We start from the raw sequence: 17,389 nt of genomic DNA, 5'->3' as shown, positions 1-17,389 counted from the left end.
CGTCTTACGTTTCAATAAAGTTATTATTATTATTATTATTATTATTAATAATAATAATAATAATAATAATAATAATAATAATGACGTATAAAGATACATATAGATAAATAGATATAAACTCCTCTCTCCTTTTAACAATAAAAACATATGTGCATTTGGTTACATAGACTGACATGTATACATATATATATATATATATATATATGTTTATATATATATATATACATATATGTATATATATATATGTATACATATATATATATATATATATATACATTTATATATATATGTATGTTATATATGTTTATATATGCATGTCATGTATTTATACATGACATGCATTATTTATACAAACGTTTTTATATGTAATAATACAGGTTATAGTGTAAACTAGCATAGAAGTGTAAAGTGTCAGTATAAAGGTATGTATCTAAGCATATAGTAATAATCTATAGTTGTGTATTAAGTGTTTGTATGTTTTGTGTTTATAAGGTTAAATGTCTCCATCCAGTAGTTTATATTCAGTTTTTTAAACATTATTCTGATGTCTTAAACCTAAAAAACAACCAGATCTTCCAGTCCACCAGACTCCAGAGTGATTTTTAATGATTTGACTATCTGATGTTTATTTATTTTACATGTGTAGGTTACAGAGAGGCCTTTAATGTGAAGAGTTACTTCCTGTTGACGTGTCTGAATAAAGAGACGGCTGCATGTTAAAGGCAATATGACACTTTAATGACACGTTAATGACACGTTACTGACACGTTAATGACACATTAATGCTGAGGCAGTCAGAGACACAGTGAGATAAAAGCATCAGCTCCTCTTCCTCATGTGACACGGAGACGAGGACAGACGGACGAGGACACGCGTCCTTCAGGTCACTTCAGATAATATTGATCGATCAGGTTATAGATTGTATAATGCTGTTTATATATTTCTGATTATTACACGCTGAGTAACTCAGAAGCTGTTGAATACATTTCAAAGGAGCAGTCCATCACATCAGGAGACCCTCGGACCTGTTAGCATGTTAGCATGTTAGCATCAGCTCTGTGAGCCAATAGCAAGAGAGGGAGATGTTAGCCGTGAGCGCTAAAGCTAACAGACGTGACCTCATAACAGTTAATATTAAATAACCCCATAATAACAGTTGTTTAAAATAAAACCCTCCTCTTCTTCTGTGGTGTTTTTAATGGCAGCTTGTTTTTATGTAATGCTTTTAACAAAAACAAGCTAAAACACGATGAAAAAGAGTTTTTTTTGTTTGTTTGTCTCTCCTGATTGGCTCACAGAGTCCAGATGTGCCAGACTGTTAGTCTCGGTGATTCCACTATTTGTGCTAAGGTCCTCTAACACAAACAGTGATTTTAGCTGCTGCCACCATCAGTCCATCTGTTGTTCTGTGACTTTGTGTTTTAAAGGGTTTGTTCAGATCTGAGAGTCACATAAAGAAACAAACAAACTAACCGACGGGTCTCGGTACTAAAGAATAATCCGTTGTTATCCGTTTTTTCATTTTGGTTTTTGGAAACGAATGTTGAAAAAACAAGTCTTTTATTTGTTTTTTGATTTTTGGCTTTGACTTTAGTACCCAGACCGACCAGCAGCTCCTGTCAGCTAAAATCACTGTTTTTATTAAAGCAGTCAGATATCAGCTTCAGTTCAGAAAGAGGAAATATTATAAATGTAACGTACACTTGATCTGATGTTGATGTTTTAGGACTTGCTCAGTCTCCAGCAGTAAAACACTGACCGGATTAATACACTCCAATTAGTCCAAACTGTCCCTGTAATACCTGTGTGTCCCTATGAATCTCAGAGGGTTCACTAAGAAGACCGGAGGACCCGGGACGCCTCCCTGAGGAACTCCAAGTCACTGAAACTGAGAACAGGAGGGTTTCCAGAAATGTCGTACTGTTCCTTTAAATCTAACGTCTCTTTTTGCTACAGGGGAGTTAACACTGTTAAAGTTCCTCCTACAGAGTCCTGGTCCAGGTCTTCCTCTGGTCCTGGTTCTAGTCTGATCCTGAACAGGACCAATAAGCTCCAGGAATTCTGGTTCTGGTCTTCAGAAAGAATCCGACTCTGATTGGAGTTTTCTCCAGGATGCAGGAACTTTGAGGAACCAAGAAACCTCTTTAGGAATCCAGGAACTTTTCTGAGGAACTTTGTAGGAAAACCTTTTCCAGGAACACAAGAGACTCCTGATTATTTTCAGGAGTTTTTCAAGAAACTTGAGACCAACATCACCTCCAGGTCTTCTAGAGTCCAAGTCCAGAACTCAGTTCTCCAGACTGTTTGGTTTAGAAAGTGTTTTAAACAATTTACCCAGAAAACTTCAGTTCCTCCAAAGTTTTTCTTCTTTGGGGGAAAATTAAAACACGAGTGTCGAGCTAACGGGCCCAAACAGAGACCCGGATCCAGACCCTGTATTCAGACCCAGATCCAGACCTGGATCCATATTCAGTCTGAAGAAAGTCTGATGGTTTAAATGATGTTTAAAAGTTTGTCTTGCTCGTCGTTATCAGACCCCACCCCCTCTCTGCCCCCAGCAGGAAACACTGCGAACACTTCCTGGTTCCATAAAAGGTTGTCGGTCCATCAGCGGGCGGGAGTTGTGGGGTCGTAACCATGACGACGGGCCTCAGGATTTGTTGTCGTCGTAGAGGTCGAGCGAAGCCTGAATGTCCGGCAGCTCCATCTCACAGACCACGCTGCGCGGAGACATCGAGTTCCTGTTGAAGAAGTGACCGCCGCCTGGAGAGACAGAGAAACAACCACGTTAACACAAAACGACCACGATAACACAAACGACCACATTAACATAAAATGACCACAATAACACAAAACAACCACCTTAACATAAAATGACCACGATAACACAAACGACCACGTTAACACAAAACGACCACAATAACACAAACTACCACATTAACATAAAATGAACACGTTAACACAAGTGACCACGATAACACAAACAACCACCTTAACATAAAATGACCACGATAACACAAACGACCACGTTAACACAAGTGACCACGATAACACAAACAACCACATTAACATAAAATGACCACGTTTACACAAAATGACCACGATAACATAAAATGACCACAATAACACAAAACAACCACCTAAACATAAATTGACCACGATAACACAAACGACCACGTTAACACAAAACGACCACAATAACACAAACTACCACATTAACATAAAATGACCACGTTAACACAAGTGACCACGATAACACAAACAACCACATTAACATAAAATGACCACGTTTACACAAAATGACCACGATAACACGAAACGACCAAGTTAACACAAACAACTACGTTAACACACATTAACACAAACGACCATGTTAACACAAACTACTACGTTAACACAAAACGACCACGTTAACACAAACAACTACGTTAACACACAATAACACAAACGACCATGTTAACACAAACTACTACATTAACACAAACAACTACGTTAACACAAATGACCACGTTAACACAAAACGACCACGTTAACACAAAAAACTACGTGAACACAAAACGACCACGTTAACACAAACTACTACGTTAACACAAAACGACCACGTTAACACAAACTACTACTTTAACACAAAACGACCACGTTAACACAAACTACTACTTTAACACAAACTACTACGTTAACACAAACAACTATGTTAACACAAACGACCACATTAACACAAAACTACCACGTTAACACAAATGACCACATAAACACAAACGACCATGTTAACACAAACGACCACGTTAACACAAACGACCATATTAACACAAACGACCATGTTAACACAAACGACCATATTAACACAAACGACCATGTTAACACAAACGACCATATTAACACAAACTACCACGTTAACACAAATGACCACATAAACACAAACGACCATGTTAACACAAACGACCATATTAACACAAACGACCATGTTAACACAAACGACCACGTTAACACAAACGACCACATTAACACAAAACTACCACGTTAACGCAAACAACTAAGTGTTGTTGTTTATGTTAACGTGTAAACATAAGCGACTTCGCCGGTCTGCTCCGTGCTAATGTGTGACGCTGCGTTCTTACTGGTCACTGCGATGGTGATGTCAGCAGGCGTTCTGGGCGTGGCCTCGGGGTGCGGCGGGCTGAGCGGCTCCAGGCTGATGGACGGCTGGCTGCTGTCGCCCAGCGGCGCCCTCTGGCTGCTGGACGCCTGACTGACGCCCAGACGCTCGACGTCCAACACCACGCTGTCCACGCAGGGAAGACTGGTCTGAGGACAGACAGAGGACAGAGACAATAAGAGTCAGTAACTAGAGAACCCTCAGGTCAGATGTTGACGTCATAGTATATAGATAACCAGAAGGACTGTGCATGTTATGAAAAAAGCGTCAAATTTGGTATGCTTGTAGCCAAAGACATATAGAAAAAAATTCGATCAACATGGCGGCCATTCTTTTTTTCAACTGTTTATAGACAGATAATACATAATATATTTCACATTAACAATGGATAATATGTAAAATAAGCATCAAATTTGGTACCGTTATGGCAAAATTCCCCCCAAAAAATACAGATGTGGACCCTCATAAATGATCAATATGGCGGTCATTTTCCAAATTGCTTGCCAGTGACAACTGCTTTCAGATCAATTTTCATATTTTTTAAAAAAATGGTCACTATATTGAAAAGTCTTGAACTACATGTTCCCTATTTCTCTGGCTTTAATTGTACCAAATTTATGATTCTATCATCTATTATCTATTATTAATGTGAAATTTAATCTCAAAACAGGCGGTCATTGGCGGCCATTTTCAAGATGGCGGCCATATTGAAAAGTCATCGTGCCTCCACATCTAATTTTGTTCTACATGTCTTTGGCTACAAGTGGACCAAATTTGAGGCTTTTATCATAAAATGCACAATAATCCCTCTATCATTTCTCGCTGAGCTGCTCCACTATCAGTAAGAATTATTCATGTATTCGCTCTGTGAATCTGATCCAGAATCCAACGGTTCAAGCGGTTCTCCCTCGGTCCCAGTTCTGTCTCCCACTAAAGAGAACCTGGTCCCGGGTCTCTGTGGCGTCCTGCTGAGGGACCGACGGCGGGACGTAGAGACGCTCCCGGTGTGTCTGACTCACCATGATGCCGAGAGCTTTGAGGATGTTGAGTTTACACATCGGACAGGTGCAGTGCTCGTTCAGCCAGGGGTCCACACACACCTTATGGAAGACATGTCTGCACACACACACACACACACACACACACACACACACACACACACACACACACCATCAGAACTGAGCATGGTATAAGTGCAGTTATCAATTATTACAGGTATAACTCCGTTATTACAGGTATAACTCCGTTATTACAGGTATAACTCTGTTATTACAGGTATAACTCTGTTATTACAGGTATAACTCTGTTATTACAGTTATCAGTTATTACAGGTATAACTCTGTTATTACAGTTATCAATTATTACAGTTATATCTCTGTTATTACAGTTATCAATTATTACAGGTATAACTCTGTTATTACAGGTATAACTCTGTTATTACAGTTATCAGTTATTACAGGTATAACTCTGTTATTACAGTTATCAATTATTACAGGTATATCTCTGTTATTACAGGTATAACTCTGTTATTACAGTTATAACTGTTATTACAGGTATAACTCTGTTATTACAGGTATATCTCCGTTATTACAGTTATAACTCAGTTATTACAGTCATAACTCTGTTATTACAGTTTTAACTGTTATTACAGGTATATCTCCGTTATTACAGTTATAACTGTTATTACAGGTATAACTCTGTTATTACAGTTATAACTGTTATTACAGGTATAACTCTGTTATTACAGTTATATCTCCGTTATTACAGTTAAAACTCAGTTATTACAGTCATAACTCTGTTATTACAGTTTTAACTGTTATTACAGGTATATCTCCGTTATTACAGTTATAACTCAGTTATTACAGGTCAGACTCACTTGCAGGGCAGAATGCGGACGACGTCGTTGAGCTGGTACGCCTCGATACACACCGCACAGTGGTTAAAGTCTGGATCCGTCTCCTGCACACACACACACACACACACACACACACCAGGACGATTAATATCATTAATATTAATAATATTACTATATTACTTCTAGTATTATGATTGATTATTTTTTACACATTCTGTGCTGTGATTTGTATCTGGGTGAATAATATCGGGATAGTATTTAATAATAACTGTTCTTCTTGTCAGATCTGATTTATGTTCATCTTCCCGTGACCTCTGACCTCTGTGTCAGAGCGAGACGCCGTCCATCACGCCTGTCAGCACCACAGAAGAAGAAACTGACCTTGTCTCCTTTCTTCACGGTCCTGGTGGTCAGCTTCCCCATCGCCTTCTTGGCCGCATCGCCGAGACGACGCTGAGACAAAACGTTTACCACGTTAACACAAATTAACACGTTAAAAACTATCATTATTATTGGTATTAGCCTGTTAGCTGTGTATTAGCCTTATAGTTGTGTTTTAGCCTGTTAGCTGTGTATTAGCCTGTTAGCTGTGTATTAGCCTTCTAGTTGTGTTTTAGCCTGTTAGCTGTGTATTAGCCTGTTAGCTGTGTATTAGCCTGTGAGCCTGTTAGCTGTGTATTATCCTGTTAGCCTGTTAGCTGTGTATTAGCCATCTTAGCGTGTTAGCTGTGTATTCGCCTGTTAGCTGTGTATTAGCCTGTTAGCTGTGTATTAGCCTGTTAGCGGTGTATTAGCCTGTTAGCTGTGTATTAGCCTGTTAGCAGTAGGTTAGCCTGTTAGCAGTCTGTTAGCCTGTTAGCGTGCCACCTGGCTGCGGTCGCGGGCACTGGTGTAGCGGATCTTCTGGATGAAGTAGAAGATGAGCCAGGCGGACGAGATGATCATGAGGACGATGAAGGAGATGGAGACGAAGACCAGCGAGCCGCGGTTGATGTTCTTGGTGGGACCTCGTTGACCCACGACCACCGAGACCAAAACCGTCAGGTTCCTCTCCAGCTGGGCCAGGATCTCCTTACCGTACGTCTCCGTGATCATGACCGCCACCGTGTCCCCGGTACCTGCACACACCAGGACCAGGATCTGAGCTCTCAGGGACAACAAATAACAATAAATAACAATAAATGATAATACATAATAAATCAAACAGAAAGCTACAATTTCAGTTTTTCGTTGAATAAATGTTAAAAAAGAGTAAAAACATTCTGAAACAGCGTCACAGTTATTGTTGTTTATTATTATTATTATTTATTTCTGCTCTCAGATTGTTTTTGTTGGTTCTCGGTGGCAGACACACACACACACACACACACACACACACAAACACACACAAACACACACACACACACATACACAGTATGAGGTCACGGTGACCTCATCAATAATGACACGTTCCCGTTTATATTTAGACCTCGACATCGATCCTCAGGAAGTCTCACACACACACACACACACACACTCCTCCTCTAGGTCACATCTACAGGAAAACTCAACATTACAGGCTAGCTCTTTATGCTAAGCTAGGCTAACTCTTCTCCCCTGTTTCCAGTCTTTATGCTAAGCTAGGCTAACTGTTTCCAGTCTTCATGCTAAGATAGGCTAACTCTTTCCCTCTGTTTCCAGTCATTATGCTAAGCTAGGCTAACTGTTTCCAGTCTTCATGCTAAGATAGGCTAACTCTTTCCCTCTGTTTCCAGTCATTATGCTAAGCTAGGCTAACTGTTTCCAGTCTTCATGCTAAGATAGGCTAACTCTTTCCCTCTGTTTCCAGTCTTTATGCTAAACTAGATTAACTGTTTCCATTCTTCATACTTTTCCAGTCTTTATGCAAGGCTTGGCTAACTGTTTCCAGTCTTTATGCTAGGCTAACTGTTTCCAGTCTTTATGCTAAGATAGGCTAACTGTTTCCAGTCTTTATGCTAGGCTAACTGTTTCCAGTCTTTATGCTAAGGTAGGCTAACTGTTTCCAGTCTTTATGCTAGGCTAACTGTTTCCAGTCTTTATGCTAAGATAGGCTAACTGTTTCCAGTTTTTATGCTGAGCTAACTGTTTCCAGTCTTTATGCTAAGATAGGCTAACTGTTTCCAGTCTTTATGTTAGGCTAACTGTTTCCAGTCTTTATGCTAAGATAGGCTAACTGTTTCCAGTTTTTATGCTGAGCTAACTGTTTCCAGTCTTTCTGCTATGCTATGCTAACTGTTTCCAGTCTTTATGCTAAGCTAACTGTTTCCAGTCTCTATGCTATGCTAACTATTTCCAGTCTTTATGCTATGCTAACTGTTTCCAGTCTTTATGCTATGCTAAGCTAACGGTTTCCAGTCTTTATGCTAAGCTAACTATTTCCAGTCTTTATGCTACGCTAGGCTAACTGTCTCTGTGTGACACGGGATGATGTCGCTCTGACCTTCGTGTCCCATCTTGACCGTCTTGTCGGTGGAGTTGTTGTAGATGAGGACGGCGGTGGCGTTGAAGGACGCCGCCTTCAGGATCTTCTCCTTAAAGGTGCAGTTCCCTCGCTGCAGCAGCGCCACCCAGTGGACGCCGCGGGGCGGGGCCAGGAACCGCGTGGCCGGGTCGCAGCCCTGCCGGTCCACCACTGCAGAGACACACGTTAGAAACGTTAACGTCACTCTGTTTACAAGTAAACAACAACACATCAGCAAGGCATTGTGGGTCTGTTAGATCAGATGTTCCACTTCAAACAAACAAAACAACAACAAATTTATGTAACACCGCGGTGAGGTTGTATCTTATTTTGTGTTCTGGTCTTGTTATATCCTGTTTTATTTTGAAGTAGTAACTCTCCTCTCATTTCAGGTCACTGGTCCTTCCCCGTGTGTCATCTGTCAGATTGTCTCCCCCAATTACTGATTGTGTTCACCTGGTGCTCCCTTCCCTCCATGTGTTCCAATAGTTCACCTGGTGCTCCCTTCCCTCCATGTGTTCCAATAGTTCACCTGGTGCTCCTTCCCTCCATGTGTTCCAATAGTCTGTTCACCTGGTGCTCCCTTCCCTCCATGTGTTCCAATAGTCTGTTCACCTGGTGCTCCCTTCCCTCCATGTGTTCCAATAGTCTGTGTTCACCTGGTGCTCCCTTCCCTCCATGTGTTCCAATAGTCTGTTCACCTGGTGCTCCCTTCCCTCCATGTGTTCCAATAGTTCACCTGGTGCTCCCTTCCCTCCATGTGTTCCAATAGTTCACCTGGTGCTCCCTTCCCTCCATGTGTTCCTATAGTCTGTTCACCTGGTGCTCCCTTCCCTCCATGTGTTCCAATAGTCTGTGTTCACCTGGTGCTCCCTTTCCTCCATGTGTTCCAATAGTCTGTGTTCACCTGGTGCTCCCTTCCCTCCATGTGTTCCAATAGTTCACCTGGTGCTCCCTTCCCTCCATGTGTTCCAATAGTCAGTGTTCACCTGGTGCTCCCTTCCCTCCATGTGTTCCAATAGTCTGTGTTCACCTGGTGCTCCCTTCCCTCCATGTGTTCCAATAGTCTGTGTTCACCTGGTGCTCCCTTCCCTCCATGTGTTCCAATAGTTCACCTGGTGCTCCCTTCCCTCCATGTGTTCCAATAGTCTGTTCACCTGGTGCTCCCTTCCCTCCATGTGTTCCAATAGTCTGTTCACCTGGTGCTCCCTTCCCTCCATGTGTTCCAATAGTCTGTGTTCACCTGGTGCTCCCTTCCCTCCATGTGTTCCAATAGTCTGTTCACCTGGTGCTCCCTTCCCTCCATGTGTTCCAATAGTTCACCTGGTGCTCCCTCCCCTCCATGTGTTCCAATAGTCTGTGTTTCCTTGTCTTGGTCCAGTGTGTTTGATCCGTCACCATAGTTACCAGTTATCTCCTTCTTGCCACAGTTTGTCTTGTTTTCGGCCTTTTGATTCCTCACAAGAGTGATTTTTCTTTGTAATTAATTAGCGTAGCTTAGTTCTTAGTTTCATAGTTTTTCTAGTCAGCCGTTTAGTTTTTCCTCCTTTTGGAGTGATTTTGTGTTCTTTATTATTTTCCCCCTTTAGTCTTTATCCAGTTTTTCATAGTGTTTTCTAGAATCTTTTATTTTTCCTATCAGGTTTGGTTCCTCCCTTTTGGAGGGCCTTTTGTTTGTAGGAGGCTTTATTTTATTGTTTTCCCCTTATCTTAGATTAGGATTATTTAGTTTATTAGTGTAGATAGCTTTCAGAGATTTTCCTTCGTTGGAGCGACTTTTCTTTCTTAGATTTCTACCCAGAGTCAGGAGTTTCATAGCCCTTTTCTTTCACTCAGTGAGGTTTTCCTTGCTGCCTTTTTAAATAAAGAGATTTTAAGTTCACCTGCTCTGCATCTGAATCCTGACTTCAGCCCGGCTTGACAATTTATTTAATTTAATCCCTCTCATTTGTGTTTTATGTTTAATGAGCCACTGCAGATGAATGAGGTGTTTATTATTAATAATGTGTTTGTTGGTGTGTAGCTCCAGTCTGACTGATCTCAGAGTCTCTGGGCTCCAGCAGCAGCTGCAGTGTCCTTCAGTAAGAGGGCACAGACTGAAACCTGAAACCTGACAGCAGCCACGCATCCATCCGCTGCAGTACTGCATGTACTACTGCATGTACTACTGCATGTACTACTGCATGTACTGCATTAACTACCATATGTACTGCATGTATTACTGAATGTACTACTGTACTACAACACATTCCTTGCCAGATGAAATAATACATGCCCCTAAAATTAAATTTAGGAAACAAACTTAGTTTACTCAAATCAAGTAAAGTACTCTAACTACTTTGACTACTTTATCACTGAGCTCATTAATCTTATTCTTATATTTCCACAAACAGTCTTGACGTGCAGTGTTGCACATTTAAAAAAAAAAAAAAAAGTTTCAGAGAAATATCTCACTAAATATCAGAGCAAATAAATCCTAAAGAAATTACCTTCAGCATGAAGTAATAACAGTGAAACTGTCACCAAAGTTACCAGTTCTTTTCCTTCTCTACACCAAAATGTTTACTACACATCCTTTCACCGACACATCCTTTCACCGACACATCCTACCACAGACACATCCTACCACCGACACATCCTACCACTGACACATCCTTTCACTGACACATCCTACCACTGACACATCCTACCACCGACACATCCTACCATTGACACATCCTTTCACCGACACATCCTACCACTGACACATCCTTTCACCAACACATCCTACCACTGACACATCCTTTCACCGACACATCCTTTCACCGACACATCCTACCACCGACACATCCTACCACCGACACATCCCACCACTGACACATCCTTTCACCGACACATCCTTTCACCGACACATCCTTTCACCGACACATCCTTTCACCGACACATCCTTTCACCGACACATCCTTTCACCGACACATCCTTTCACCGACACATCCTACCACTGACACATACTACCACAGACACATCCTACCACTGACACATCCTACCACAGACACATCCTACCACAGACACATCCTTTCACCGACACATCCTACCACTGACACATCCTACCACAGACACATCCTTTCACCGACACATCCTTTCACTGACACATCCTACCACTGACACATCCTACCACTGACACATCCTACCACTGACACATCCTACCACCAACACATCCTTTCACTGACACATCCTACTACTGACACATCCTACCACCAACACATCCTTTCACTGACACATCCTACTACTGACACATCCTTTCACTGACACATCCTACCACAGACACATCCTACCACCAACACATCCTTTCACTGACACATCCTACTACTGACACATCCTTTCACTGACACATCCTACCACCGACACATCCTTTCACTGACACATCCTACTACTGACACATCCTAGCACCGACACATCCTTTCACCGACACATCCTACCACTGACACATCCTTTCACTGACACATCCTTTCACCGACACATCCTACCACAGACACATCCTTTCACTGACACATCCTTTCACTGACACATCCTTTCACTGACACATCCTACCACTGACACATCCTTTCACTGACACATCCTACCACTGACACATCCTTTCACCGACACATCCTACCACTGACACATCCTTTCACCGAGACAACCTACCACTGACACATCCTTTCACCGACACATCCTACCACTGACACATCCTTTCACCGACACATCCTACCACTGACACATCCTTTCACCGACACATCCTACCACCGACAAATCCTACCACTGACACATCCTTTCACCGACACATCCTTTCACCGACACATCCTTTCACCGACACATCCTTTCACTGACACATCCTACCACTGACACATCCTACCACTGACACATCCTTTCACCGACACATCCTTTCACCGACACATCCTTTCACCGACACATCCTTTCACTGACACATCCTACCACTGACACATCCTACCACTGACACATCCTTTCACCGACACATCCTATCACTGACACATCCTACTACTGACACATCCTTTCACCGACACATCCTACCACCAACACATCCTTTCACTGACACATCCTACTACTGACACATCCTTTCACCGACACATCCTATCACTGACACATCCTACTACTGACACTTCCTTTCACCGACACATCCTACCACCAACACATCCTTTCACTGACACATACTACTACTGACACATCCTACCACCGACACATCCTACCACCGACACATCCTACCACCGACACATCCTACCACTGACACATCCTTTCACCGACACATCCTTTCACCGACACATCCTTTCACCGACACATCCTACCACCGACACATCCTTTCACCGACACATCCTACCACCGACACATCCTACCACTGACACATCCTTTCACCGACACATCCTTTCACTGACACATCCTTTCACTGACACATCCTACCACTGACACATACTACCACAGACACATCCTACCACTGACACATCCTACCACAGACACATCCTACCACAGACACATCCTTTCACCGACACATCCTACCACTGACACATCCTACCACTGACACATCCTTTCACTGACACATGCTACCACTGACACATCCTTTCACCGACACATCCTACCACAGACACATCCTTTCACCGACACATCCTTTCACTGACACATCCTACCACTGACACATCCTACCACTGACACATCCTACCACTGACACATCCTACCACCAACACATCCTTTCACTGACACATCCTACTACTGACACATCCTACCACCAACACATCCTTTCACTGACACATCCTACCACCGACACATCCTTTCACTGACACATCCTACTACTGACACATCCTAGCACCGACACATCCTTTCACCGACACATCCTACCACTGACACATCCTTTCACTGAGACATCCTTTCACTGACACATCCTTTCACCGACACATCCTACCACAGACACATCCTTTCACTGACACATCCTTTCACTGACACATCCTTTCACTGACACATCCTACCACTGACACATCCTTTCACTGACACATCCTACCACTGACACATCCTTTCACCGACACATCCTACCACTGACACATCCTTTCACCGACACAACCTACCACTGACACATCCTTTCACTGACACATCCTACCACTGACACATCCTTTCACCGACACATCCTACCACTGACACATCCTTTCACCGACACATCCTACCACCAACACATCCTTTCACTGACACATCCTACTACTGACACATCCTTTCACCGACACATCCTATCACTGACACATCCTACTACTGACACTTCCTTTCACCGACACATCCTACCACCAACACATCCTTTCACTGACACATACTACTACTGACACATCCTACCACTGACACATCCTTTCACTGACACATCCTACCACTGACACATCCTACCACTGACACATCCTTTCACCGACACATCCTATCACTGACACATCCTACTACTGACACATCCTTTCACCGACACATCCTACCACCAACACATCCTTTCACTGACACATCCTACTACTGACACATCCTTTCACTGACACATCCTATCACTGACACATCCTACTACTGACACTTCCTTTCACCGACACATCCTACCACCAACACATCCTTTCACTGACACATCCTACCACCGACACATCCTACCACAGACACATCCTTTCACTGACACATCCTTTCACCGACACATCCTACCACAGACACATCCTACCACCGACACATCCTACCACTGACACATCCTTTCACTGACACATCCTACCACTGACACATCCTACCACCGACACATCCTACCACAGACACATCCTTTCACTGACACATCCTACCACAGACACATCCTACTACTGACACATCCTTTCACCGACACATCCTTTCACTGACACATCCTACTACTGACACATCCTTTCACCGACACATCCTACCACTGACACATCCTTTCACTGACACATCCTTTCACCGACACATCCTACCACTGACACATCCTTTCACTGACACATCCTACTACTGACACATCCTACTACTGACACATCCTTTCACTGACACATCCTACTACTGACACATCCTTTCACCGACACATCCTTTCACTGACATATCCTACCACTGACACATCCTTTCACTGACACATCCTACTACTGACACATCCTACTACTGACACATCCTTTCACCAACACATCCTACCATTGTTGCTACCTCAAGTGTACTGTGACCTCAGGTGTGTTGCTACCTCAGGTGTACTGTGACCTCAGGTGTACTGTGACCTCAGGTGTGTTGTGACCTCAGGTGTGATGTGACCTCAGGTGTGTTGCTACCTCAGGTGTACTGTGACCTCAGGTGTACTGTGACCTCAGGTGTGATGTGACCTCAGGTGTACTGTGACCTCAGGTGTACTGCGACCTCAGGTGTGTTGTGACCTCAGGTGTACTGTGACCTCAAGTAGGATGTCACCTCAGGTGTGATGTCACCTCAAGTGTACTGTGACCTCAGGTGTGTTGCTACCTCAGGGTGTGTTGTGACCTCAGGTGTGTTCTGACCTCAGGTGTGTTGTGACCTCAGGTGTGTTGTGACCTCAGGTGTGTTGTGACCTCAGGTGTACTGTGACCTCAGGTGTGATGTCACCTCAGGTGTGATGTCACCTCAAGTGTACTGTGACCTCAGGTGTGTTGTGACCTCAGGTGTGTTGCTACCTCAGGTGTACTGTGACCTCAGGTGTGTTGCTACCTCAGGTGTGTTGTGACCTCAGGTGTACTGTGACCTCAGGTGTACTGTGACCTCAGGTGTGTTGTGACCTCAGGTGTACTGTGACCTCAGGTGTGTTGTGACCTCAGGTGTACTGTGACCTCAGGTGTGTTGCTACCTCAGGTGTGTTGCCACCTCGGGTGTGCTGTGGCCTCAGGTGTGTTACTACCTCAGGTGTAGTGTGACCTCAGGTGTACTGTGACCTCAGGTGTGATGTCACCTCAAGTGTACTGTGACCTCAGGTGTGTTGTGACCTCAGGTGTGTTGCTACCTCAGGTGTACTGTGACCTCAGGTGTACTGTGACCTCAGGTGTGTTGTGACCTCAGGTGTACTGTGACCTCAGGTGTACTGTGACCCCAGGTGTGTTGCAACCTCAGGTGTACTGTGACCTCAGGTGTGCTGCAACCTCAGGTGTACTGTGACCTCAGGTGTGCTGTGACCTCAGGTGTGATGTCACCTCAGGTGTGTTCTAACCTCAGGTGTGCTGTGACCTCAGGTGTGCTGTGACCTCAGGTGTACTGTGACCTCAGGTGTGTTGCAACCTCAGGTGTGTTGCTACCTCAGGTGTACTGTGACCTCAGGTGTGCTGCAACCTCAGGTGTACTGTGACCTCAGGTGTGTTGCTACCTCAGGTGTACTGTGACCTCAGGTGTGTTCTGACCTCAGGTGTGATGTCACCTCAGGTGTGTTCTGACCTCAGGTGTGATGTCACCTCAGGTGTGCTGTGACCTCAGGTGTGCTGCAACCTCAGGTGTACTGTGACCTCAGGTGTGCTGTGACCTCAGGTGTGTTGTGACCTCAGGTGTGTTGTGACCTCAGGTGTGCTGTGACCTCAGGTGTACTGTGACCTCAGGTGTGCTGTGACCTCAGGTGTGCTGTGACCTCAGGTGTGTTGTGACCTCAGGTGTGCTGTGACCTCAGGTGTGCTGTGACCTCAGGTGTGCTGTGACCTCAGGTGTGTTGTGACCTCAGGTGTGTTGTGACCTCAGGTGTGCTGTGACCTCAGGTGTGCTGTGACCTCAGGTGTGTTGTGATCTCAGGTGTGCTGTGACCTCAGGTGTGATGTGACCTCAGGTGTGTTGTGACCTCAGGTGTGATGTGACCTCAGGTGTGCTGTGACCTCAGGTGTGCTGTGACCTCAGGTGTGATGTGACCTCAGGTGTGTTGTGACCTCAGGTGTGTTGTGACCTCAGGTGTGATGTGACCTCAGGTGTGCTGTGACCTCAGGTGTGTTGTGACCTCAGGTGTGTTGTGACCTCAGGTGTGCTGTGACCTCAGGTGTGCTGTGACCTCAGGTGTGTTGTGACCTCAGGTGTGCTGTGACCTCAGGTGTGCTGTGACCTCAGGTGTGATGTGACCTCAGGTGTGCTGTGACCTCAGGTGTGTTGTGACCTCAGGTGTGCTGTGACCTCAGGTGTGATGTGACCTCAGGTGTGATGTGACCTCAGGTGTGTTGTGACCTCAGGTGTGATGTGACCTCAGGTGTGTTGTGACCTCAGGTGTGTTGTGACCTCAGGTATGTTGTGACCTCAGGTGTGCTGTGACCTCAGGTGTGCTGTGACAGGTGTTCTGTGATGTCATACCTCCGTGGTGCGGTGCAGGTGCGATGACGACGCCCCGGGTGTCGACCTTAGGTGAGTTCTGTCCGTACGTCCCCTCGTCGCTGCTCATCAGGTGGACGGTGTTGCCGCGTCCGTCCAGCACCGTGGCGTTCACCGTGGCGCTCACGTATTCCTCTGACACCATGTTCCTGTCGGAGCGGACCGCCCACGCTGAGGGGGACAGGACCAGCACCTGGACCAGGACCCGGACCAGGACCGAGGGGACAGGGGACCAGGTCCCTCTCAGGGACATCATGCCGTCCTCTCAGTCTTCGTTACATCCAACCTGTCAGGAGACAAAAACAACAACAAACTCTTTTAAACGTCCTGAAGAGGATCCAACCGTCTCCTGCTGGTTGTCCTGAACTCTGCTGAGAGTTATACGTCTCTGAAGACAAGCTGTCTCTCGTCTTTGTCTCTCGTCTTTGTCTCTCGTCTTTGTCTCTCGTCTTTGTCTTTCGTTTTTGTCTCTCGTTTTTGTCTCGTCTTTGTCTCTCGCCTTTGTCTCTCGTCTTTGTCTCTCGTCTTTGTCTTTCGTTTTTGTCTCTCGTTTTTGTCTCGTCTTTGTCTCTCG

General features: G+C 44.4%; 1 protein-coding gene across 2 annotated transcripts in view; it reads right to left on the bottom strand.

The window, feature by feature from the left end:
- Positions 1 to 716: 716 nt before the first annotated feature.
- The window catches only part of rnf130 (ring finger protein 130), a 19,293-nt gene continuing 2,620 nt past the window's right edge, over positions 717 to 17,389 (bottom strand). For both annotated transcript variants that reach the window (XM_059346632.1, XM_059346633.1), the window contains exons 2-9: positions 16,798 to 17,101; positions 8,473 to 8,664; positions 6,879 to 7,129; positions 6,393 to 6,464; positions 6,033 to 6,115; positions 5,176 to 5,272; positions 4,119 to 4,305; positions 717 to 2,763 (exon numbers count right to left, since the gene is read on the bottom strand). In XM_059346632.1, the coding sequence (XP_059202615.1) occupies positions 2,651 to 2,763; positions 4,119 to 4,305; positions 5,176 to 5,272; positions 6,033 to 6,115; positions 6,393 to 6,464; positions 6,879 to 7,129; positions 8,473 to 8,664; positions 16,798 to 17,071 (1,269 nt within the window). In that variant the 5' untranslated portion in view covers positions 17,072 to 17,101 and the 3' untranslated portion in view covers positions 717 to 2,650. The remainder of the gene's footprint in view (positions 2,764 to 4,118; positions 4,306 to 5,175; positions 5,273 to 6,032; positions 6,116 to 6,392; positions 6,465 to 6,878; positions 7,130 to 8,472; positions 8,665 to 16,797; positions 17,102 to 17,389) is intronic.

The sequence above is a fragment of the Centropristis striata genome, chromosome 12 (genome assembly GCF_030273125.1).
Source record: "Centropristis striata isolate RG_2023a ecotype Rhode Island chromosome 12, C.striata_1.0, whole genome shotgun sequence".
Taxonomy (NCBI): Eukaryota; Metazoa; Chordata; class Actinopteri; order Perciformes; family Serranidae; genus Centropristis; species Centropristis striata.
This window is presented reverse-complemented; position numbering and strand designations above follow the sequence as displayed.